Source organism: Melitaea cinxia, chromosome 25 (assembly GCF_905220565.1).
Source record: "Melitaea cinxia chromosome 25, ilMelCinx1.1, whole genome shotgun sequence".
NCBI classification, from domain to species: domain Eukaryota; kingdom Metazoa; phylum Arthropoda; class Insecta; order Lepidoptera; family Nymphalidae; genus Melitaea; species Melitaea cinxia.
In genome coordinates, this window is record NC_059418.1 from 4,800,890 (window position 1) to 4,825,706 (window position 24,817).

At 36.8% G+C, this 24,817-nt stretch overlaps 3 protein-coding genes and 1 long non-coding RNA gene across 4 annotated transcripts in view; 3 read left to right on the forward strand and 1 right to left on the reverse strand.

Annotated features, from left to right (window-relative positions):
- The window catches only part of LOC123666265 (solute carrier family 2, facilitated glucose transporter member 1-like), a 42,186-nt gene extending 41,525 nt beyond the window's left edge, over window positions 1-661 (forward strand). The window contains exon 12 of the mRNA XM_045600434.1: window positions 492-661. Within this exon, the coding sequence (XP_045456390.1) occupies window positions 492-629 (138 nt within the window). The 3' untranslated portion in view covers window positions 630-661. The remainder of the gene's footprint in view (window positions 1-491) is intronic.
- Window positions 662-2,673: 2,012 nt separating this feature from the next.
- On the reverse strand, window positions 2,674-7,692 carry LOC123666032 (exopolyphosphatase PRUNE1). Its single transcript, XM_045600242.1, has 7 exons — window positions 7,657-7,692; window positions 6,869-7,116; window positions 6,161-6,441; window positions 5,865-5,985; window positions 4,839-4,968; window positions 3,963-4,118; window positions 2,674-2,855 (listed from the first exon to the last, which is right to left on the reverse strand). The coding sequence occupies exons 1-7, from the start codon at window positions 7,690-7,692 to the stop codon at window positions 2,703-2,705; spliced, it is 1,125 nt and encodes a 374-aa protein (XP_045456198.1). The 3' UTR covers window positions 2,674-2,702.
- Window positions 7,693-8,979: 1,287 nt separating this feature from the next.
- Window positions 8,980-23,292, forward strand: LOC123666033. The gene is made up of 10 exons (XM_045600243.1): window positions 8,980-8,986; window positions 9,261-9,395; window positions 11,494-11,523; window positions 12,296-12,349; window positions 13,058-13,120; window positions 14,068-14,129; window positions 19,261-19,342; window positions 21,361-21,507; window positions 22,256-22,399; window positions 23,240-23,292. The coding sequence occupies exons 1-10, from the start codon at window positions 8,980-8,982 to the stop codon at window positions 23,272-23,274; spliced, it is 759 nt and encodes a 252-aa protein (XP_045456199.1). The 3' UTR covers window positions 23,275-23,292.
- Window positions 12,304-14,078, forward strand: LOC123665913. Its single transcript, XR_006745120.1, has 3 exons — window positions 12,304-12,349; window positions 13,058-13,120; window positions 14,068-14,078. It is a non-coding gene; the product is annotated as an uncharacterized LOC123665913 (long non-coding RNA).
- Window positions 23,293-24,817: the final 1,525 nt, after the last annotated feature.

Sequence of the window (24,817 nt, forward strand, 5' to 3'; positions counted from 1 at the left end):
TTTGAAGATGTTACAATCGAAGGACAACTATAATTTTTTGTGTAAAGAATAACCCTATGTTAAGGTACTTTTTAGCAGTACCAGCAAAACCTTGGTGGTACATTTTTTTTTTCACAGGATTTTTTCGAAAGTCAATGTTTTGCCGAAAAGTTAAAAAAAACTACAGAAAAAGTGAAATAAAAAAATGCAGTCTAATTACTTACACTACATGAGCCTATAGCGCGATAGGTAGGTTATTACGCTATACCTATACCAAATTTCATTCAATTCGGTCCAGTAGTTTTCATAACAGAGTGGTTTTGTGTCAAAAATATTGAAACTTCGGATTATTTTTTAAAAAAATCATAATTTCTAAACCATAAGTTTTCGCCTAACTAAAGTTTGTTTTAAATGATCACTCATGATGCTCTCAAGCTGAAAAAAATTTTTGGACCACTGTAAACGGGCCACCCTGTATATAATGTATTAATATATATATTTTTTCCTTACAGCTCGTCATCGGTTCAAACACGTTTATAATATTCGCAGTTCTACAGTTCGTGTTTATATTGTTCATCGTTTTCAAAGTTCCCGAAACGAAGAACAAGACGATCGAAGAAATAACAGCCATGTTCAGACAGCAGATGTAAATTAACAAACACTTTGTTTTCCAAGTTAAAATGCCTATTTTGCGATCAAATTTTTAATTATATATTTTGACGTGACAACGTCTAATAAATCGATGAACGCCGGCTGCATGCACGAAAAAGGATGACTCATTGTAGCATAACGCTCTTTGTACGCTTGCGCCGCATCTATCTCTCTTCCACTTTGGCCTATGCGTCCGAGATGTTTTGTTATGACGTTGTCACGTTAAACTATAGTCCGTAAACCAAACAATTTTTTGAATTTTACTGAAAAAGAAAGTTAAAGACGCAATTTAGAGATATACTCGTTATAAGTAAAGGATACAGACCTCAGGTTAATCTGTCATTATGGACCAACTATAATTGTTATTTATTAACAAAATTTAAGACGCATTTAGTTATATATAATTATATTTATAGAATAACGATATTATATTTTACAAATTTTTAATGTAATTTGTAAGGTCGTGTGTCGCTTTAGCAAGCGAGACAGATTATGTAAGAATTTTACTATATTGTTAAACCGTGTTGTGATAAACCTTTGTTTGTTTGACTTTGTTTGTCAAACTCTCTTGTTGAACTTTGACAAACTGTTTTAATCAAATTACCTAGATAACCGAGCTTGGTGTAATTGTGTTTATTCGCAAACGAAAACAAAACCGACTTACATCAACAAGTAATACAACGTAAGTAAACAAAAAGGTAGTCAAGTAAATACGCGTTATCAAAAAATACTCATAAGGTAGTCGTCAGATGTTGATCAAATTTAAATGGGACCACAAGACAAACATCAGCTTTCAAAAGTGGTTCATATTTGTATTACCAATGATTGGTCAGTCTTACTCAGACCGCTCTAAATCCGTGCACCAGGTGAACCAGATTTGTTATCAAATAGTTTGGACAAATTTGTCATTGAATATTATTGTCAAGCTTAATTCATCACAAATATTTTGTTTAATTATTAAATTTATTTTATAAATATGCTTTTATATAATTCAAGTGGTAGTTTTAGAAATATATTAATACGTAAAGCAAAAAATTTGTACCTCTTTTTAAAAATTGCGCGAATGGAGGAGTGTGAAATTTCGCACACTTATAGTTTATATAGAGGTGTGCAAAATGATAATATTTTTTTTTTCATGTATTTGTCACACACACGCATGTATACTCTTTCGTTTATTATTATAGAAGTAGTCTTTGACAACAGAACCTTAATAATATTCAAACTTATAATTTAAATTAATTATGGTCGAATTTCGAACACTGGGCGACCATTAGTTTTTAGAAAGCAGTTAACTTGGCCACAGTACGACTCGTAATAGACTATTGTATTGAAACAGGAACAAAACTTAGTTAAATCTTAGGAATTGACATTACATTATCCATTTTAAATTATCTGGTTTTAATCCTCATTAGAAAGTGTAGTTAGCGTTAAGTTTAGTTTTAATTTTAGCATGACTATTTTTGAAAATAACTTGATATTTTATTATATTTATTTAATTTTAAAATGCCAATTTAAAAAGGCTGGTTGTAGCGTAACATTAAATACTCTTAAGAATCTTGTACTATTTAAGGATTTTTATAATGTTAAATTTATTTTATTTTTATCAATTGAAATAAATACTTTTTGTGTCAAATGATAATTTTTATTTTTTATCTATATAATTGATGGTTATTTTTTTTTTTTGTTTATGTATACAGTTCTTGTACTCTATCCTTTAAACCCCTCCCTCTCCCCCGACTCTATTCACAGGAACAAAACACAAGCAAGAATTTACTAATATTGCAAATAATTGTAAAATTACGGATTCAAAGGTGCTTGAAGCCTTCTTGAATAATTGTGTTTGCACGCAAACGAAAAAAAAGAAAAAAACAACTTCAATGACACAGCAAGTAATACAACATGCGTCGACGAAAAAAATATTCAAGTAAATATGCATAATTAGATATAAAGTTCTGAGGCAACATACATTTAAAAAACAGTCGAATTGAGGACCATCTCCCTTTCTCGAAGTCGGTTAAAAACACTAAACCACAATAATAAGCCATACAACACCCAGATTTAATTTAGCAATTTTATTGTTTACAATTGTTTAAGTACTCATTTAAGGCGGGCATGTATTGCTTCCTGGAGGCCGCGAGGTTGTTCTGTTTGAAGTAAACACAATTCTGCGTTTCGGGGACCAGTTCCAGATTAGGATGAGACCAGTCTTGAAGAAACTTTGCTAGCTGTAACAGAAAATATTATATTATATTATTTGTTTTTTATTGTACACCTATACACTCTATACGCTGTGTGGCTACGGTAATAAAGAATATAGCCACCCCTATCTTCCCGTCGGTGTCGTAAGAGGCGACTAAGGGATAACACATTTCCACTACCACCTTGGAACTTAAGAAGTCGACCGATGGCGTGATAACCATCCAACTGCTGGCTTTGAAATACACAGGCCGAAGACGGGCAGCAGTAACTTCGGTGCGACAAAGCCAGCCCTGCGGTCACCAACCCGCCTGCCCAGCGTGGTGACTATGGGCAAAACACATGAGTTCACGCCATCTTTGGCGTGAACTTGTGGAGGCCTATGTCCAGCAGTGGACTGTGATAGGCTGAAGTGATGATGATGATGATGATGATGACACACTATACTTTCTTGCACATATCAAGGTTGGCTGGTAGAAAATGCATTAGTTATAAGCCCGCCTTTTGTACACACTTATATAAGTATATTTATTGTACAGTAAAGAATTTAAATAAATAAATAAAATATACTAAATAATTGTGTCTGTAGTCTAAAAAAGTGTGTGTGTCAGCTCCGACGCACGACTGGAGTTTACTCCTGCAGATCGACTGTCTTAATAGGCACAAAAAAGGCTTGCTAGTCTAACAAAAAGATTAATATCATATCAAGTGGTAAATAAACGAATCAAATATCGCCATCTATCGGAATCCTATAGGGTAGTATAGATGGCGTTACGAGAAAAGCAACAAGGTCATTCGTTCAGTAGATTGTACTCCTCATATTTTTTTCACACTGGGGGCCTTGTATGAAAATCGATTCTTAAGGAGTAAACTCCAAAAACTCCCAACAAAAAGAAAAATCAATACGAAGAATTTACATCGACAAGTAATATAATTATTAACGTAGTCAAAGTCAATTAACTACGCATTAGTAGAAATAATTCAAAAAGTACTTGTCAGATCTCAATTAAATTGAAATGAATTCAAATGATCATCAAAATCAGTATGCCCCAACATACAATCGTAGTGAGAATCTCCTTTTTGATGTGGGTTAAATATTTACTAATGTAATACCGGATTCCATATAAAATTAATACCTTTATTACTTTATCGGGGCATGAAGGGCTAAGGACCGCAACGTCCCTTTTCAATCCCTCCGAGAGATCCATACCAAGCAAGACAGCTACGGTACAGTTCTTTGTATTTAGGGCTTCGCTGACGGCTTCTAAAGCGTTTGGTTTTTGTAGGAATTCCTGTAGGAAAATTACAATAAAAAAATATTTTAGGAACTTATATCTAATAAGTAATAGATTTACTAATCTTTATATATATATATTTCTTGTGTGCGTGTGTATGTCACTGAACTCCTCCTAGACGGCTGGACCAATTTTGATGACATTTTTTGTGTGAGTTCAAAGGGATTCGAGGATGGTTTAGATTCACAATTTGGTCCACTGGAAAATGTTTATTTAACTAATTTTTATTTATAAGTATGATTTTAATTTCAGTTTGTGCCAACAGTTGGTGCTGCGATCAAATTGAGAAAGATATTTGAAATTTTGTGTCATGGTAAAACAACGTTTGCGGGGTCAGCTAGTACTAAATAAAAAACGAGCGTTTTTTAGACAACACAACTGAAGTAACACTTCTTTATCTCCATCTATATGAGAGAAAGAAAATGTGTCCTCGCACCTCTCGCTCTTGCCGCTACAGTAAGATACGAAACGTAACTCTCTCTCTTTCTATCTTCACTAACTTATAACTCCCTCTCAGCTTCCGTTCGCCTCGTCCGATCACACTTTTCGTAACGCTTTCGTCACGCATTCACCAGCTTAATCCCCAAGTCAAGCGTTCGTAAAGAAGTTTTACTTCAAAAATGTTCACAAAAAACATGTAATCTGGATATCTCTCAGAATAGTTTTACGGGTAGTTTCTTGTTTAAGGGTGGTAAATACAATATAGATAATTATTACCTTTACAAGTATGGGAAAGCTCGGTACGAACACATCTTCCAATATCTTCGAATCCTTCCTTAGTAATTGAGATGGCGTCAGCGATGTGACGTCACTACGCGCTTTCAGTAATTGTTCCAACTTTAATTGTCTGTAAAGCATTTGCATAATATGCATTGTAAGCATTGCATTTAGCCTTAGCATCGAACTGCTGCGCCATAAGCCTTTGTCTCCATGTAAGAGTCAGGTCGGAGCTTAATCCGCCACGTTGCTCCACTGCGGGTTTTTTTTTTAAATCTTATAACACACACGGTCGTCTATTCCTATGGTAAGCAACTTAATGCTTGTGTTACAGGTTACGGCCGACTGTTATAACTATATATATATAACCCCTGACCCCACAAACATTGTTTTGCCATATATGTTATTAACCCTCTTAATCCCACCCGCCCCCTTTGTAACTTAGGGCTATGAAAAATAGATGTTGGATTCCATGATTCTCAGACCTACCCGATATGCACACAAAATTTCATAAAAATCGGTTCAGCCGTTTCGAACGAGTATTTTAACTAACATTGTGACACAAAAATTTTATATATAAATAAATATATACAAATATACATCCAGACTCAGGCGGGAATCGAACTCGCAACCCGCGGCACAGAAAGCAGGATTGGTTGGCGGATATGTATCCTACTATGACTAACGACCGCTATCAGGTACTTATGATAACAATCGGGTAGAAGGCTCAACGTGCACTCCAAGTCACAGTGTGTTGACCCACAAGGACATCCAAGCCGGAAAGAAATATTTGGACAAGTACAAAAAATATCTATATATAATATTAATATAATGTTTGGTTACTATACACCACATGACAAGCATTAGCTTTCGATTAAAAAAATAATCATCAAATTCAGTACACCGGGTAAAACGTTATGAGGTAACACACATAATAAAAAAAAAAGTCAAATTAAGGTATTCCATTTTTTAAAATCGTTTAAAAATAGAACTAACGATGAGAGACAGACAGTATAATGACAGTACCTCGTCTGTTCACAATTTTCCAATTTCAATACACTCTCTAGGTAATCAACCATTTCCATGTCTAGAGGTGTTGCTTTGTTCACTTCCTTCGAAAAGTTTACAGTATCTAATATAATTACACCTGAAATGAAAATGAAATATAAAAAATGTGTGTCTGTCAGCTCTGACACTAGACTGGAGTTTACTCCTTTACTCATTAAGAGGTAACTTGACCTTGATATAAAAAATTAATTAATCTCTTCCTCGATTCACTCCCATACTTTTTCATAGCACGGATCAATTTAATCTTAACTTACTGTGTAGAAGATCAGCACACACAGGGTATGTATTAAAAAACTCAATTCCTTTAGCTACACTCTGAATCCGTTGCACAATGAGCGTTGCACACGATCCAACGATTTTGATTAAAGTCTTAACATCATTGTTGTAGTTCCATTGCTGTTTGTCTAACGGTCTGTGATCGACTATTTCTTTAATGTACGGTGTTAGGAAATCTAATCGTTTCGCCAATACATGATGATCGACTAATGTTATGTTCGTCTGATTATTTACTAGTTCTTTTAAATTAACATCATCTCTGAAATAATAATAAATTAATTACAATTTAGATAATCAATGGTTCTACTCAAATCAAATACATTGAGGTATGGAGCCAGTATACCCTCTATACATCCCCTATACGAAGGGCATCATAAATGCATAGCCGGCCTACTTCAGACCCTCACCAGGAGCACTGGCCAACTTAATCATTCTTTTTTTTATATATAACTAGGTCGGCAAACAAGCGTACGGTTCACCTGATGGTAAGCGATTAACGTAACTTATAGACGCCTGCAACACCAGAAACATCGCAAGCGCGTTGCTGACCCGACCCTCAATCCCCCCAGGAGCTCTGGTCACCTTACTCACCAACAGGAACAAACACTGCTTGAAAACAGTATTATTTAGCTGTGATCTTCCCTACTTTGATAAATACCTGACAAAAAAAATCCAGACATACCTACCTAAACAATAAATTATTTTCAGTAATTCCACATTCTTTCAAACAGTATGCGACTTCAGTTTTCAAAGGATAGTCTTCTCTGGCCACGTCTAGTATAGAGATGGTGACACAGCCAATGTCATTTTCCTCCTTATTATGAATTTCTAACCAGTTTAGAAAGGTAGCTAAGACAACAGAGCACACTGCCGAGTCTAAGTCGCAGCTCTCGTTACCTATTACAATGTTTAATTGAGAGTATTTGTTTGATTTCTGAAAAATGTTGATTTTTTTAATAATACTAATAATAATATATTCTTTATTGTACACCAAAATATAAACAAACAGGAGTAACTGAAAAAATATATACAAAGGCAAACTTATCGCTGAAGAGCGATTTTTTCCAGATAACCTTTGGGTACAAGACACGATATAGTAGGGACGGGTAGGAAGTGTACAATAGTCTTAATGATGAAGAATATATATAATATTAAATAATATATAATAATATATTTAATTCTTGAATACAATACCTTACCAAGTATTGAAACCAATTTAACTGTTCTCAAACTGTATTTCATATAAGGAAAATTCTTAAAATAATATTACGATATTTTCCTTATTTTTGCTTTTTAAACAAGTTTACTTATAATATACTTTCAAAAAAATATTATAATATATTTTTATAAAATTATAATTTTAAATTTATAAAATTATAATATATTTGTGAAAACAGAAATCTAATACCTATATACTGATTTTTCTTCAATTTTCTTGTTTTATTTAATTATAGAAAAATAAAAAATTACTAACCAATTTACATAAAGTTGTTGTTAGGAGTTCATTCATTTTATAACACACAAAATAGTGTAATTTTAATTAATGCTTAACAATGTCAATAATTGTTAAGTTATATAAAATAAAAAATTATAAAACTGATTCTTGTAGGAATTAGACTTATTTTGATAGAATGTCAATTTCATATCAAAAGTCAAAGTATTATTAGACACAAATACATTGCTACCAACATAAATATCCTTACGACAATTATTTTTTTGACCTATGCTCCATGGTTTAGACGTATTGGCATAATCAGTCTTTGATCTTTGTATTTCTATAAAATCTTATATATAAAAATGAATCGCAAAATGTGTTGCTAAGCGCAAAACTCGAGAGCGGTTGGACCGATTTCGCTAATTCTTTTTTTAAAATGTTCCTTGAAGTACGAGGATGGTTCTTACGGAGAGAAAAATTCTAAAAAAAAAAAAATTTAAATTTCCTGAAAAAGTCTAAAAACAACACTTTTCTATACTCCCATACAAAAGATTTGTGATAATACTTAAAAGTCAATTTGAACTTTAATACCATACGATAAAGTTTGTGTTAGGCGATACGAAGTTCGCCGGGTCATCTAGTCTATAATATAAAAATGAGTCGCTGAATGTGTTGCTAAGCGCAAAACTCGAGAACGGTTGGACCGATTTCGCTAATTCTTTTTTTAAAATATTCCTTGAAGTACAAGGATGTTTCTTACGGAGAGAAAAATTCTAAAAAAAAAAAAATTTCCTGAAAAAGTCTAAAAACAACACTTTTCTATACTCCCTTCTTTCATACAAAAGATTTGTGATAATACTTAAAAGTCAATTTGAACTTTAATACCATACGATAAAGTTTGTGTTAGGCGATACGAAGTTCGCCGGGTCAGCTAGTTTTTAATAATTATAAAAACATATATAAGAATATGTTACAAAATCATTGAATGGAATAGCTTTTATTAAAATATATATCGTTTTATATAAAAATAAAAAAAGTTTTTGTGTACTTATGTATGCACGTAAGAACTCATACTTCATTGGCTAGCTAACTTCACGTTGCTAACTTCTTCTCCGTTGACTAACTAACTTCAGGGTGTCGGTTTTTTTTTTGTGACACATGCGCGCGCATCGTATAAATTTTACTCTCATCATTTTTCGCTAACGCACCAAAAGAAGTTAACTTCAAAAATGCACGTAGCAAAATGTATGATTAATAGAACTTAATCAAAAGGAAAAAAATCATTAAAAAAAAAATCATTGTTATTTTAAAAATGTTAATAAAATTTTACTTTAGTTACCATCAAACATGCTGATAACAAAAATGACTCGTAAAATGTTATTGTAGTCAGCGACGCGAGTTATTAGAATTTTTAATACAAAAGGCGTTGCTAGTTTATAAGTAGTAGCTAAGTTTTGAAATATTTAAAAATATGTTGTTTTACTTATTAACACTTATATTAGGTTAATTGAATTTTATTATAATTTAACAATATTTTTTAATAAAAATAAGACATTAAAAACATATATTTTCAGTGGTAGTGCAAAAAGAGTCGTATTCACTACGACCAGAGTCACAAAATATAAATAAAACTATTAACAAAGGTTGTAAAAATATAAAATGTCCACCAGTAGAAGATCCGGTGTGCGTGAAAATTAAGAAGAATAATGAAAAACATAAAGGAACGTATATACTAGCAATAAACAAATGCGAGATACAATACGCAACGTGTCATCAAGGTAATAATCTATATTATAAAACTGAAGAGTTGGTTTGAACGCGGTAATCTCGGGAACTACTAGTTCACCCATGGTTTTTCATAAGATTGGTCAATTTATATAAACAATAACAATAAAACAATTAATAATACAACGAATATTAGTGGAGTGTCTATTAAAAATGTTGCTAAAACGGGAAAAATGTATTCCTTTTAACTGAATTTGAGGTCGCCCAATAACGTTACCGTTCCACAAACAACGTCTCTCCTGGCTTAGTGTGGGCAAAGCTGCACATAGAAGCTAGTAGTAAGAAAGTTTCGTTTGTGTCTGATATTTTTGGTTGTTGTTACGCTCCTACAAGTCATTGCGTGTTGTTATTATTTTATGTTTTTTTTTTTACAATAAGGGTACCTAATATTTAACACGTTTAATTATGTATTTTCATAGAAATTGATGCCGTAATAGTCCCTATGAAACACTGTCAACACAATGAAGTCAATAATAAGGATACGAGTAAGTATTTTGTGTATATTTCTTGTTCTTAACTGAGGTAGGGCACAGCAGGAATTTCCTGCTCACAATATGGAGCAGCCCGACTGGGGTAGTACCTCGATCTTACAGAAGATCACAGCAATATGTTGATGTTTTCAAGCAGTATTGTGTTCCTGCTGGTGAGTAAGGTGACCAGAGCCCCGGGGGGGTTTGGGGATTGGGTCGGCAACGCGCTTGCGATGCTTCTGGTGTTGCAGGCGTCTATAAGCTACGGTAATCGCTTACCATCAGGTGAACCGTACTCTTGTTTGCCGACCTAGTGACATTAAAAAAAAATTGTGTTTGACTTCAAGTACATCGACGAGTAATACAACGTAGATTGACGAAAAAATAGTTAATTAACTACGCGTTATCAAAGATTACTCAAAAAGTAGTTATCAGATCTCGATAAAATTTATATGTAACCACATGATAAACATCAGCTTTCGATTAAATTAAAAATTATCAAAATCGGTACACCCAGTTAAAAGTTATTACGGATTTTCGAGAGTTTCCCTCGATTTCTCTGGGATTCCATCATCAGATCCTGGTTTCCTTATCATGGTACTAAACTAGGGATATCCCCTTTCTAACAAAAAAAGAGTTATCAAAATTATTACATCCAGTAGAAAGTTATGCGGTATAATACAACGTAGGTCGACGAAAAAAGCGTCAAGTAAAAACGCATTATTAGATATAACTCGAAAAGTAGTTGTTAGATCTCAAATAAATTTAAATGGGACGAATTGACACACACCATCTTTCAATTAAAAAAAAATGTTGAAATCGGTCCACCCGGTCAATAGTTCTGATGTAACATACATAACCACCAAGCCACAATAGTATTCTGAAAGTGTTTGTAGATCGATGGGAGAGTCCTATGCTGCGACATTGGATAAAGCTCCATGTAATATGAATAATGTAATAGAATGTAAATATAAAAATGTCATAAATTTTCAATTTTAAATTTTCTGTACTAACACTAGGTTATAAGAAATATTGTTACTAACACTATATGGGCTAGTCCTGAAATAAATGTTATTATTATTATATATTATTATTATTATTATTATAAAAAAATACAGTCGAATTGAGAACCTCCTCCTTTTTTGGAAGTCGGTTAAAAAAATTAAATATTGCACATTATGATGTTCTGCTGTAAAAATATTAGTCATAATCATAACCATATTACTTTTCGTACATTATGGTTTATTTTATTATTATTTTTTAATTTTCTCTGTTTTTAGAGTTTGTCCGTAAGAGATAACTATTATATATAAATATATTATTTATTATTTATTTATTATTATATTATAAAATCGCCTTTGCGTTTTTTTTTTGAAGTTTTAATATTATTATGTTTCTCACGTAATTTCAAATGTGCAATAAAGTGTTAAATAAATAAGTAATAAGCCGTATTTATTAGTCCTTTTCTGATGACAAGAGGGCTGGTCCTTTTTGCCTAGAGGATCACAACTATCTTAAATATGTGGTTGCATTTATGACGTATCTATGACTCTAGACGCCAACTTAATAACACGTTCTATTGAATTTACAACTTATAAAGTAATGTAATATTTTGTTCTAGATTTAAAACGGGTGAAACGGGATAACGATGGTAAATAGTTGTTTAATAATTTGTCCTCACTAATATTATAAGTTGATTCAGCCTGTAACACACTGCTGAGCCATAAGCTCCGTGTAAGAGGTGGATTCGAGCTTAATCCACCACGCTGCTCCTCTGTGGGCTGGTGGATATATTTTCTAGTATGAGTTACGATGTTGAACGGTTGGTATCAGGTGTCTATGATAACAACCGGGACCGACTGGAGGGGAGACCAAAAAAACAGATACCTAGACCGGAAAGAAATATTTTCACAAATACATAATATATATTTATCCCAATTGGAAACCGAACCCGGAATTTAAGCACATACACGAAACACGCTCCACTGCACTAAAGCGATGTTAGTAATGATATTATTACATCTTATTATTATTATTATTTATTGCACTTTAAAAAAAACATAATTACAAATCATTTATATAAGGGATGTTGGCAAGGCCGAACTTATCTCTAAAAGAGATCTCTACCAGTCTACCCATGGTGATGAGAAATGATGTTGCCGCGGGACTCATAAGCGCAAGAGTGATTAAGTAAAAAAAAAAAACAACAAAAAGGATGAAAAAAAAGTGTTATGGTGTTTAAATTTTTTACCTCAAAATTAACTCGTGAGGGGTAATTTGCAAAATTTATAGTCATATATACTTTTTTATTGACAGATAATAATTAAGATATATAAGCAACCGCCAATGTTCGAGGCAACTACGCGCAACATTATTAGAATAGTCTAATTCATTATAGTACAATTTTTTATCGAAATTTTAAGGTGAGGCGGACATGACAGATGAAAAGGTTGTCAGTAACAACGAAGACGTTGAAGGTAATTCACAACAAAACTAAAAATAAATAAAAATAGAATTTCACTAACGTTGTATAAACGATGAACTAAAAAAAAATATTGTTTAGTTCGCAGTTATAAAATAAATAGTGCTGTGTGGCTACGGCACTAAAGAATTTAGCCACCCCCTCTCTTCCCGTGGGTGTCGTAAGAGGCGACTAAGGGATAACAAGGTTCCACAACCACCTTGGAACTTAAGAAGCCGACCGATGGCGGGATAACCATCCAACTGCTGTCTTTAAAATACACAGGCCGAAGACGGGCAGCAGCGTCTTCGGTGCGAAAAAGCCAGTACTGCGGTCACTAACCCGCCTGCCCAGCGTGGTGACTATGGGCAAAACACATGAGTTCACGTTATTTTTGGCGTAAACTTGTGGAGGCCTATGTCCAGCAGTGGACTGTATAGGCTGTAATGATGATATAAAATAAATAAATTTCTAAAATAAAAGTAGCCTAAGTTACTCTATATAACATCAGCTATCTGTCCAGCCATTCCAGAGATTATCTGGATCATCAAACAAACAGACAGACAAAAATAGTAAAAAATGTTATTTTGATATAATTATGTACCGTGTGTACATATGCATTTAGTAAAAAGCGGTTATTTTTATATTGCAAACAGACAGAGTTTTATTTATTTGTATAGTAATTTTAATTATTAATAATGTTTGTTACTTTTTTGTATATCAGAAGGTAATACGTCTAATGCATCAAATGAGAGCAATGGAAATGACAACGAGGAAGATAAAAAAGGTAATGCGAAATATTATATGTATATTTCACCTACAACTTTTATTATTAACCAGCCCACCCGTGTAGGTTCACTCATCTTGACATTAATAGTAAATAGGAATAGACACACAATTTTTTTTTAATAATAATACTGGCTACTAATACTTATACGTATAAGGAATTCCATTGACAGTATAAGTGACAGTATAATTGACTGTATAGCAAACACTGATTATTACAACGTCTTTATTGCTGTCTATCAAAGAATTTTTTGAAGTGAAACTTCTTGAGGCGTTTGAGGGTAACATTTTTACGGATAAAATGGCAACGTTTTGATGAAATGGCAACGTTTTTATCAGACTTAAAAATTAGTTTGCCAAAGAAGTTTCACTTCTGACACGTGTTCTTTGTATGCACGCACTTTTTTAAACTTCTGAGAGCGCAAACAAGCGTACGGTTCCGTACAGATGTCAATCGATTACCGTAGGCTAAGACTCATGCAACGCTAGTAACGTCGCAAGTGCGTCCTGACCCTATCCAGAAACTTTGGCTACCTTACTCACCACAGGATTGCAATACTTTTGAGAGCAATATTATTTATATATTTTTTTATATAACTAGATCATCAAACAAGCGTACGGTTCACTTGATATTAGGCGGTTACAGTAGCCTTTAAACGCCTGCAACATCAGTAGCACTACCACCACTTATTACTCACCAACAGGAATGAAAAACTGCTTGAACACAGTATTATTTAACTGTGATCTTCTGTAAGGTCGAGGTACTAATCCAGGCGGGCTGTTTCATATTTTGAGCAGCTTCCTGCTGTGCTACCTCAGTTAAGTTATCTATGGTTTTCTGTATGATTGACTATTTCTCTAGTTGGGTTGCCCAAGATTTTCCCAAAGATATTTCCCTCTGTGATCTACCTTCATAAGAGGTTATACTAATTATACATTTATAAACAGAATCACCAAATGTAGATGATGAAAAAGGAGATGAAGACGAAGATCCTAATAAAAACAAACAGGTACACATATATTAGATGTATAGTATTTGTATATGACTGACACACGATATAGTTAAGCGAATAAAAAATTATGATAGATTTTTTCATTTTAACTATCAAACACCCACTTTATAATTCAAATATTTCTATTTGCAAACGGGAGTCTAAAAACTATAATATTTTTTTAAAGCAAACGCTTCTTAGTCCCCCTTAAATTTCATTTTACCTCTTGCTGATAAAGTTTATCAGTAACTTAAACTTTTTCAGCAACGTTTAATTTGAACGAATTTTCTTAATCGGCGACGTCTTAATGTCATATTTTAATTTTTTTTCTGTACGCAGAAAGGTGCGATATCTATAATATATATAAAAGCGAAAGGTCACTTATCGAAATCTCCGAAACTATAAGACCTACAAACTTGAAATTTGACATGTAGGGTCCTTATAGAACGTAGACATCCGCTAAGAACGGATTTTACGAAACTCGACCCCTTAAGGGATAAAACAGGGGTTGGAAGTTTGTATGAAAGTCCTATGTTTTTGAAGTAAGATACTTGAAATTTAAAATGTATGATCTATAGATGGTGACAAGATGTCCAAATAATGTATCTTTAGAAACCAACTCCCTTTTGGGGTTAAAACGGGGGATGGTAGGTTGACTCACTCATCGCGAAATCTCCGAAACTATAACACCTATATACTTGAAATTTGGCAAGTAGGTTTTGTATAGGACGTAAACATCCGCTAAGAACGAATTTTACGAAACTCGACACCTAAGAGGATAAAACGGGCGTCGGAAGTTTGTATGAAAGGCCTGTGTTTTTAAAGTAAGAGACGAAATTTAAAATGTATGCTCTATATATGGTGAAAAGGAGTCTAAATAATGCATCGTAATCTATATATATAAAAGAGAAAGGTCACTGACTCATCACGAGAACTCAAAAACCGCTGGATGGTCTATCCATCCAGGATGGACAAAGATGAAATGTAGCAGGGAGGTTAGATTAGATTATAGTTAGTAAACGTCCGCTAAGAACGGATTTTTTGATATTCCACTGCTAAGGGCGTTTGATTGGAGTTGACAGTTTGTATGAAACATATACAGCAGCTATAAGTTCGCCTGCTGGGTTATTTATACTGCAGCCTGAAAATAAAACTAAAAATGTGGTGTATAGAAAGGTTTTATAAAAATAACTAATAAATTATACTAAATTGTGCCTTTTAAAAAATTACTCAGCGTGATAAGCATTTCAAGTGACTGAAATAAAAAAATAATTTGCTTAAACATCTTGATAGTAATGCATATCTTCATAACCACGCGAACGTAGTCGCGGGCAACAGTTAGTGTATTATAACAATAAGTCCCCAAAAGTGTATGTGATCGATTCCCTCAAAATTTACTGAACGGCTTTTCATGCGGTTTTACCAATGGAGAGAGGGCTTCAAGAGGAAGGTTTACGGAACGACTAAGCCGATTTTGATGAGATTTTGAGTTTCACTGGAAGTTTGCCGTGAAAACTTTGTGACTCACTGATTTAAACGCGGGCGAAGCCGCGGGCACAGCTAATAATTATATATAAATATATTGTTATATTGCGAAAAACCGGGATGTCTTGCGCGAACTCAGTGAGGCCTTTGTCCAGCAGTGGACTGAGTGACTGACTATCAAGTCAGTATAACGCTTAAACAGATAGTTGATTCCGTGTTCATCATCATCATCATCTTCACTTTATCTTGATACAGTCTACTGCTGGACATTGGCCTCCGCAAGTTCAAGCTCCTCATGTGTGTTTGCCATAGTCGCCACGGTGGACAGGCGGATTGGTGACCGCAGGGCTGGCTTTGTCGCACCGAAGACGCTGCTGTCCGTCTTCAGCCTGTGTGTTTCAAATCCAGCAGTTGGATGGTTATCCCGCCACCGGTCGGCTTTTTAAGTTCCAAGGTGGTAGTGGAACTGTGTTATCTCTTAGTCACCTCTTACGACACCCACGGGAAGACAGGGGGCGGCTATATATTTTATTGCCGTAACAACACAGAGATTTTGTCCAAATGAAAGTCCAGTAATAAAATAAAAAATAAATAAAACAACTACCGCAGGTTAGCTGGAAGAAACTTCTTCTAGAGTTATCTCTACCGGCTTTCAACATATAAATTATATAATGTGTATAACGCCTGACTGAGCGCAGTAGTCAGTGGTCGTCGTCCGGGCTACATCTGACGCCTGTTAGCAATAGTTTTCATTCATTAGTTTTGTTTCATTGGATATTGGAAAATTACTAAAACCGGAAACATTGACATTTTTTTTGTGGTCCACTTAACTTAAACACGCCAATACGCCAACACGCCAACATGCCAAAACTCCAACACGCCAACACGCTAACACTCTAACATGCCAACACGCCAATACGTCAATGCACCAACACGCCAACACACCAATACGCCAATGCGCCAACACGCCAACACGCCAATGTGCCATTACGCCAACACGCCAATGTGCCAATACGCCAACACGCCAACACGCCAACACGCCAATACGCCAACACACCAACACGCCAACACGCCAATACGCCAATGCGCCAACACGCCAACACGCCAATGTGCCAATACGCCAACACGCCAACACTCCAACACGCCAACACTCCAACACGCCAACATGCCAATACGCCAACACGCCAATACGCCAACACACCAACACGCCGACACGCCAACATGCCAATACGCCAATACACCAATGCGCCAACACGCCAACACGCCAATACGCCAACATGCCAACACGCCAACACGCCAATGCGCCAACACGCCAACACGCCAATGTGCCAATACGCCAACACGCCAACACGCAAATACGCCAACACGCCAATGTGCCAATACGCCAACGCGCCAACAGTCCAACACGCCAACATGCCAACACGCCAATACGCCAATGCGCCAACACGCCAACACGCCAACAGGTCAACACGCCAATACGCCAACACGCCAATGTGCCAATACGCCAACGCGCCAACAGTCCAACACGCCAACATGCCAACACGCCAATACGCCAACACGCCAACACGCTAACACGCCAATACGCCAACATGCCAACACACCAACACGCCAACACGCCAATGTGCCAATACGCCAACACGCCAACAGTCCAACACGCCAACACGCCAATACGCCAACACGCCAACACGCCAACACGCCAATACGCCAACATGCCAACACACCAACACGCCAACACGCCAACACGCCAATGTGCCAATAAGCCAACACGCCAACAGTCCAACACGCCAACACGCCAATACGCCAACACGCCAACACGCCAATGCGCCAACCCGCCAACACGCCAATACGCCAACATACCAATACGCCAACACGCCAACACGCCAATACGCCAGTGCGCCAACACGCCAATGTGCCAATACGCCAACACGCCAACACGCAAATACGCCAACACGCCAATGTGCCAATACGCCAACGCGCCAACAGTCCAACACGCCAACATGCCAACACGCCAATACGCCAATGCGCCAACACGCCAACACGCCAACAGGTCAACACGCCAATACGCCAACACGCCAATGTGCCAATACGCCAACGCGCCAACAATCCAACACGCCAACATGCCAACTCGCCAATACGCCAACACGCCAATACGCCAACACACCAACACGCCAACACGCCAATGTGCCAATACGCCAACAGGCCAACAGTCCAACACGCCAACACGCCAATACGCCAACACGCCAACACGCCAACACGCCAATACGCCAACATGCCAACACACCAACACGCCAACACGCCAATGTGCCAATAAGCCAACACGCCAACAGTCCAACACGCCAACACGCCAATACGCCAACACGCCAACACGCCAATGCGCCAACCCGCCAACACGCCAATACGCCAACACACCAACACGCCAACACGCCAATACGCCAATGCGCCAACACGCCAATGTGCCAATACGCCAACACGCCAACACGCAAATACGCCGACACGCCAATGTGCCAATACGCCAACGCGCCAACAGTCCAACACGCCAACATGCCAACACGCCAACACGCCAATACGCCAACACGCCAACACGCCAATGCGCCAACCCGCCAACACGCCAATACGCCAACACACCAACACGCCAACACGCCAACACGCCAATACGCCAATGCGCCAACACGCCAATGTGCCAATACGCCAACACGCCAACACGCAAATACGCCAACACGCCAATGTGCCAATACGCCAACGCGCCAACAGTCCAACACGCCAACATGCCAACACGCCAATACGCCAATGCGCCAATACGCCAACACGCCAACAGGTCAACACGCCAATACGCCAACACGCCAATGTGCCAATACGCCAACGCGCCAACAGTCCAACACGCCAACATGCCAACACGCCAATACGCCAACACGCCAACACGCCAACACGCCAATACGCCAACATGCCAACACACCAACATGCCAACACGCCAATGTGCCAATACGCCAACACGCCAACAGTCCAACACGCCAACACGCCAATACGCCAACACGCCAACACGCCAATGCGCCAACCCGCCAACACGCCAATACGCCAATACGCCAACACACCAACACGCCAACACGCCAACACGCCAATACGCCAATGCGCCAACACGCCAACACGCCAATGTGCCAATACGCCAACACGCAAATACGCCAACACGCCAATACGCCAACACGCCAATACGCCAACACGCCAATACGCCAGCACGCCAACACGCCAACACGCCAATGCGCCAACGTGCCAACGCGCCAATGCGCCAACGACAGGACGCTAACAAAAATAACAAACCTGTTTAATAACGAACCGTTATTTATGATATTATATCTGTTCAGGTCCGGAAGAAGCCACTTCGCCATCCGAAACGGCTTGACCGATTCTCATGAAATTTTGTGTGCATATTGGGTAGGTCTGGTAATGGTAATCGAACAACATCTATTTTTCATACCACTAAGTTAAAAGGAGGGGGGATTAAGGGGGTTAATAAAATATATGGCAAAACAACGTTTGCGGGGTCAGCTAGTTATTATATATTTGCAATTCCATACAGGCAAATCTGATCAAACACATTTCACCAGTATTTTCAGGGAGTTGTGTGCATGAATATCAATTAAACTATTAATATTGGTTATTATAATTACAGCAAACCAGTGACGAAAAACGGTTATACGAGTATATACCAGATCTTAATTTAGGTCCGGACTACGACATAAAGGAAAAAGATGGTAATAATTTATTAGATAATAGATTCGCGCGATTCGCTTGCGTGGGATACAAGATTTTTCATTTTCTCCCGTTAAATTATAGTCCACCATAACTCAGTCATAAAGCTTCTGGTTAAAGCAGTTTTAATACATGTGGACTAGCTTTTGTTCATCAAATACTAGCAACCCGCCTCGCCCCGGCTTCGCGCGGTTGCAAAAACTATCAGTGTTCCTTTACTATATTAAGCATGTATTATAGATATTGTAGTGATACACACAGATAATATAATTATCATCATTACAGCTTAAACAGTCCGCTACTGGACATAGACCTCCACAAGTTTACGCCAAAAATAACGTGAACTCATGTGTTTTGCCCATAGTCACCACGCTGGGCAGGCGGGTTGGTGACCGCAGTACTGGCTTTGTCGCACCGAAGACACTGCTGCCCGTCTTCGGCCTGTGTATTTCAAAGCCAGCAGTTGGATGGTTATCCCGCCATCGGTCGGCTTCTTAAGTTCCAAGGTGGTAGCGGCACTGTGTTATCCCTTAGTCGCCTCTTACGACACCCACGGGAAGAGAGGGGGTGGCTAAATTCTTTAGTGCCGTAGCCACGCAGCAATATAATTATAATAGTTATCAAACAAACGAAAACCAATTTTATTCTCTTTCTAATATTAGTACAAAGTATTTATACATTAAATTAATCGATTGTTTAAGACACTACAGTAACTACTTATAAGGTTTTGTGCTGAATGTATATATTCATTAAAAGGATTCACAAACTTTTATTATACGCCTGCAACACCAGAAGGATCGCAAGCGCGTCGTCGACCTTAACTGCGACCCTCCCCATAAGCTCTGACTATCTTACTAACACAGACACAAAACACTTCTTGAGATATTTAGCTATGATCTGTCAGGTTGAGGTACTTCCCTAGACGGGCTGCTCCAGATTTTGAGCAGGATATACCCTGTTGTGCCCTACCTCATTAAAAAATCTATACTAATGACTATAACATGTGATAGAATCGGACACGCCATCCTCAAGGAACGCCTTTTACCAACGAACTTAGTTCTGACGACACGTTATCGTGGTCATAGAAACGAACTGACTCAGTCACGTGATCATTTATGTGTGTGAAAAATCTTTGTATAAGCCATGCAAATGTTTATCTGAGGGTTTGTGATTGTGTTGGTGTGTTGGTTCCTCAAATAAAAATGATATACTCCTGAAGGCTGTTGGTAGTAAAGTTCATTTTTTTAATCACTTTTTGCCAGTGCCTTGTCTTTTCCGTGTAAGCTATTTTGTGTTCAATATTAAAACGGAATATGAATACTTAGGTCAGTGGCGTAGGGTGATTTTTTACCATCCGGGGCCCAACGAAAATTTAACACCCTTACGATTTCATTCACTTGTTTTTACTAAATTAAATTAACAAATTCATTGCAAGCAAACTTTTAATTAAATTCATTAACCGACGTCAATAAAGGAGGACCTCCTCCTTCATTCTACTATATTCTATATGTGACACATTGCGGACGAGATTTTAAATTACTTTTGTTTGTCAATTAAATAAAACGGTGATGATTGTGCCACCCCACTTTCTTGTGCCACTCGCGACTCTGCCCCCCCCCCCGTTACGCCACTGATTTTTTTAAATAAATAAACGATTTACACTCAACGGCTCACAGAAGGATTTTCTCCTGTGTCGGGGGTCCAGAAACACACGCAATACACAAGCACAACGCCCAGACCACGACAAACATCTATATGGCTGATACAAATGTCTGTCATGAGTGGAAATCGAACCCGCGATCTCCAGCGCAACAGCCAGTGCTATGCCCGCTGCGCCAACGCGAGATTTAGGCAACGTTATCTGGATTAGTTATAAAAAATTGAAATTTCGCCATGTAAGGTTTAATTACACCCCACAATTAGTAGAAATTTTAACTTACATTTCGACTCCTGTCTATATGCGCCTTTATATGTTTATTTATAAACTCATACTTGTCGTGTCATGTTAATTGCATTGCAGTGGACTATGACCAATACGGAAATGATTGTCCATCCGTATGTCCGGTTCGTGAAATGATGGTGTGTGCGGAATGTGGACACAAAATTTACAAGACTTTTTTAAGTCCCTGTCATTTAAGACAGTTCAACTGTAAATATCCCGATGAAAGTAAGTTATTGAATTATTTTAAATGTTTGATTGCTAAGATCGTGAATGATTCGTTTTAGGCGAGTGTAGCGAGTAACATAACATAACATAACAATACACTTTATTGTACACCAAAACAGAAATAATACATATTATGGACTTAAACAGAGTATCATCAGGTACAAAGGGCGGCCTTATCGCTGAAAAGCGATCTCTTCCAGGCAACCTAGGGGCAGAGGAGATGGTAGTAAGCGAGATTTTTAATATATTGACTATTGTGTATTGTTTTTTTCCTATTCTTATAGGCCTTGTTTCTTTAATAGCAAACCCGTTGATGAAGTTAGCACTAAGCCGGCTTTCCACTTCAAACAGTGACGAAAATGATTGCTGTTACATCAATATTTTTCATATTACACATTTCGACTAGATTAACGACTTACAATTTTAATACTCACTAATTCCCTAACTAATTTAAGTTGAAATATAATAATAAAATAATAATTTATGCACGTCGGAAAAATATGGGCTGGCGGGTTGATGGCCAGGGCTGGCTTTGTCGTACCGAAGACGCTGCTGCCCGTCTTCGGCCTGTGTGTTTGAAAGCGAGCAGTTGGATGGTTATCACGCCATCAGCCGGCTTTTTAAGTTTCAAGGTGGTAGTGGAACTGTATTATCCCTTTATTGCCTCTTACGACACCCACGGGGGAGAAAGGGCTATATTCATTACTTCCGTAACCACACAGTAAAAAATATAGTTATATGATTTCAGAATTAAAATTAGTAAAAAGAGAGCCTTGCATGCAGTCAGCGCCGTTTCTCGCCAATTTGAATGAAGCAAAGGGCAGAGTCTCGGAACCAACAGACGAAGATAGAGTTCTCAAATTTATTAATTGCAGGGATACAGGAAAACTTGGTATTTAAATTTATTTAAGTTATTTATACTTACTTTAATGTTTTCAATATTATGTAAAAAAAAACATTTTTATACTAAAAAGGTGACAAAAAAATTTCAGTCCTCCTGATGGTAAGTTGTTACCGTAGCTTACAATAAACAGGACTCTACCCCGTCTGTCATAGCATACTGCCATGAAATCTGGCTACCGAGTTAAAAAATATTTCTGCTATTGTCAAGCTGTAAACTCAAAAAGGTATAACAGACTTTAATTAAATTTATATTTTTTAATATTGTTACCAAAAATGTTTTGACGTCGAAACGTCTAATAAATCGATGAACGCCGGCAGCATGCACGAAAAAGGATGATTCATTGTCTCGTTACGCTCAATGTACGCTCGCGCCGCACCTCTCTCTCTTCCACTCGATTGGCCTATAGGTCCGAGGAGATGTGTTGTTATGACGTTGTCACGTTAAACTATCGTCCGTAAACCAACTTTATAGACAACCTATTATTTAAAGAAAAAATATCTCGTTATATAAAAACTTCATAAAGAATGCTGCAGTTGTAAACAAACTTTTGCCATTCTTGCATTTTTTATACATAATTACTCCACTTTTTAATTGACTACGAATGACGAAGAGCTTTTAGAGATAAGCTTCATATTACAAGCATTAAAAAATAATATACTAACAGTAGAATATAAGCAATAAGGTTTTGGAATACAATACAGTTCCATTGAAAGTCAAATAAACGAAAAATAAATCAAGTATGTTTGTGCCCGATTAGTAGTAGTTAAATAGGAAAAGCATGACTAAGAAAAGATTTCAAAGTGTCATATTTAATTTTACATTTTTCAGGTGATCAGGATTGTAAATTTGATGACAAATTGTAAATACAAAGTTCTTTCATCGACTACTGTCTTTTTATTTTACACACAGTTTAGAAACAGCGTGAACAAGCAATTCTTAAGGAGCTTACGGGCTACAAATTAAAATGTTTACCCCAAAATGTTTTGCATAGTTTATTAGGATTTTTTGATAGAAATTTTTACAATATGAGATATTTAACTCGATAGTTTAAATCTTAATTGCTAATAGTATTGGTACTACTGATCATATGTCAAAACATTAATGTCACGTAACACAAAGGGTGTGTTCCACTAAGCGACCGTAACGACCGCAACGCCTTTTCTATTGTTCCACCTAAGGCTCGTAATCGTCACGAGCGATCGCTCAATGTCATAGATGACGTCACTGTTCGCAACCACATCGCGCCAGCTTCGCCTACAAAATATAGGTGGGTCAAAGTTGACTTTCATCAATAAGGATTTCCCTTTAAGAAATTAAAAAAAAACAACTATCAATGTCAAATGGTGAATGTTGTCGTACATAATATAAGTTTGATAAGTTTTGCTCCAATCCATGCGAAATATTTACCCACAATTCCCACAGTTGCATGTTTTCACTATGCCGCCTTATTGCAAGCAGACAGTTGACACTTGACCGCGCTCAAATATGCGTTACATTTATAAAATTTACCTACAACGCCCGCAGCCATTTTACGTTGGTGGAATAATAATTTCAGCGGTCATGGTCGATGGCGATGTGGGCCTTTAGTGGAACGGCCAAAATATAGACAAAATAATACAAATATACTCAATTTTTTTTGTTACTGTAATGTACTTGTATTTTTATTACTGTACTTTGTAATGGCTATAAGACTTTTATTAATTAATAGTATATATTAACTAAACATCTATTCCTATAAGCACACGAGCAACTGTCATCTGTTCTTAAGTTAAGCCCATATATCATCGCAGTCGTGTGGTCTAACACTCGTTTTTTTTTTTCAAATCAAAAACAAAAACAATTATGTTATTAAAAATTACTTACAACAAATGCTGTATAAACTCTGATATTATTTATAGTACGGACGCGAAGCACGTAGAATTTCGTACAATGACCTTTTTTCTTTCGTACAATGGCTTAAAAAAAATATAATTGTGTTTGCAGGCAAACGAAGAAAAACAGACTTCAATAATATCGACAAGTAATACAACGTAGGTAGACGAAAAATAGTCAAGTAAATACGCATTATCAAAGATTACTCCAAAAATTGTAATCAGATCTCGATGAAATTTAAATGTGACCACATGACAAACACCAGCTTTCGATTAAATTAAAAATTATTAAAATCGGTACACCCAGTAAAAAGTTATCGCGGACTTTCGAGAGTTTTCCTCGATTTCTCTGGGATCCCATCATCAGATCCTGGTTTCCTTATCATCATACTAAGCTAGGGATATCTTCTTTCCAACAAAAAAAAATTATCAAAATCGGTACACCCAGTAAGAAGTTATTGCGGATTTTCAAGAGTTTCCCTCGATTTCTCTGAGATCACATCATCAGATCCTGGTTTCCTTACCATGGTACTAA

Excerpts from the sequence above, each read along its gene's own strand:
- LOC123666033 (XM_045600243.1), top strand. Across the intron at positions 9,396-11,493 it reads ATACGCAACGTGTCATCAAG|ATTTAAAACGGGTGAAACGG; the intron begins GTAATAATCTAT and ends ATTTTGTTCTAG. Across the intron at positions 22,400-23,239 it reads CAGGGATACAGGAAAACTTG|GTGATCAGGATTGTAAATTT; the intron begins GTATTTAAATTT and ends TACATTTTTCAG.
- LOC123666032 (XM_045600242.1), bottom strand. The coding sequence starts at position 7,692 with ATGAATGAACTCCTAACAACAACTTTATGTAAATTG. Across the intron at positions 4,969-5,864 it reads GAAAATTGTGAACAGACGAG|ACAATTAAAGTTGGAACAAT; the intron begins GTACTGTCATTA and ends AATGCTTTACAG. Across the intron at positions 2,856-3,962 it reads GCCCCGATAAAGTAATAAAG|CTAGCAAAGTTTCTTCAAGA; the intron begins GTATTAATTTTA and ends TTTCTGTTACAG.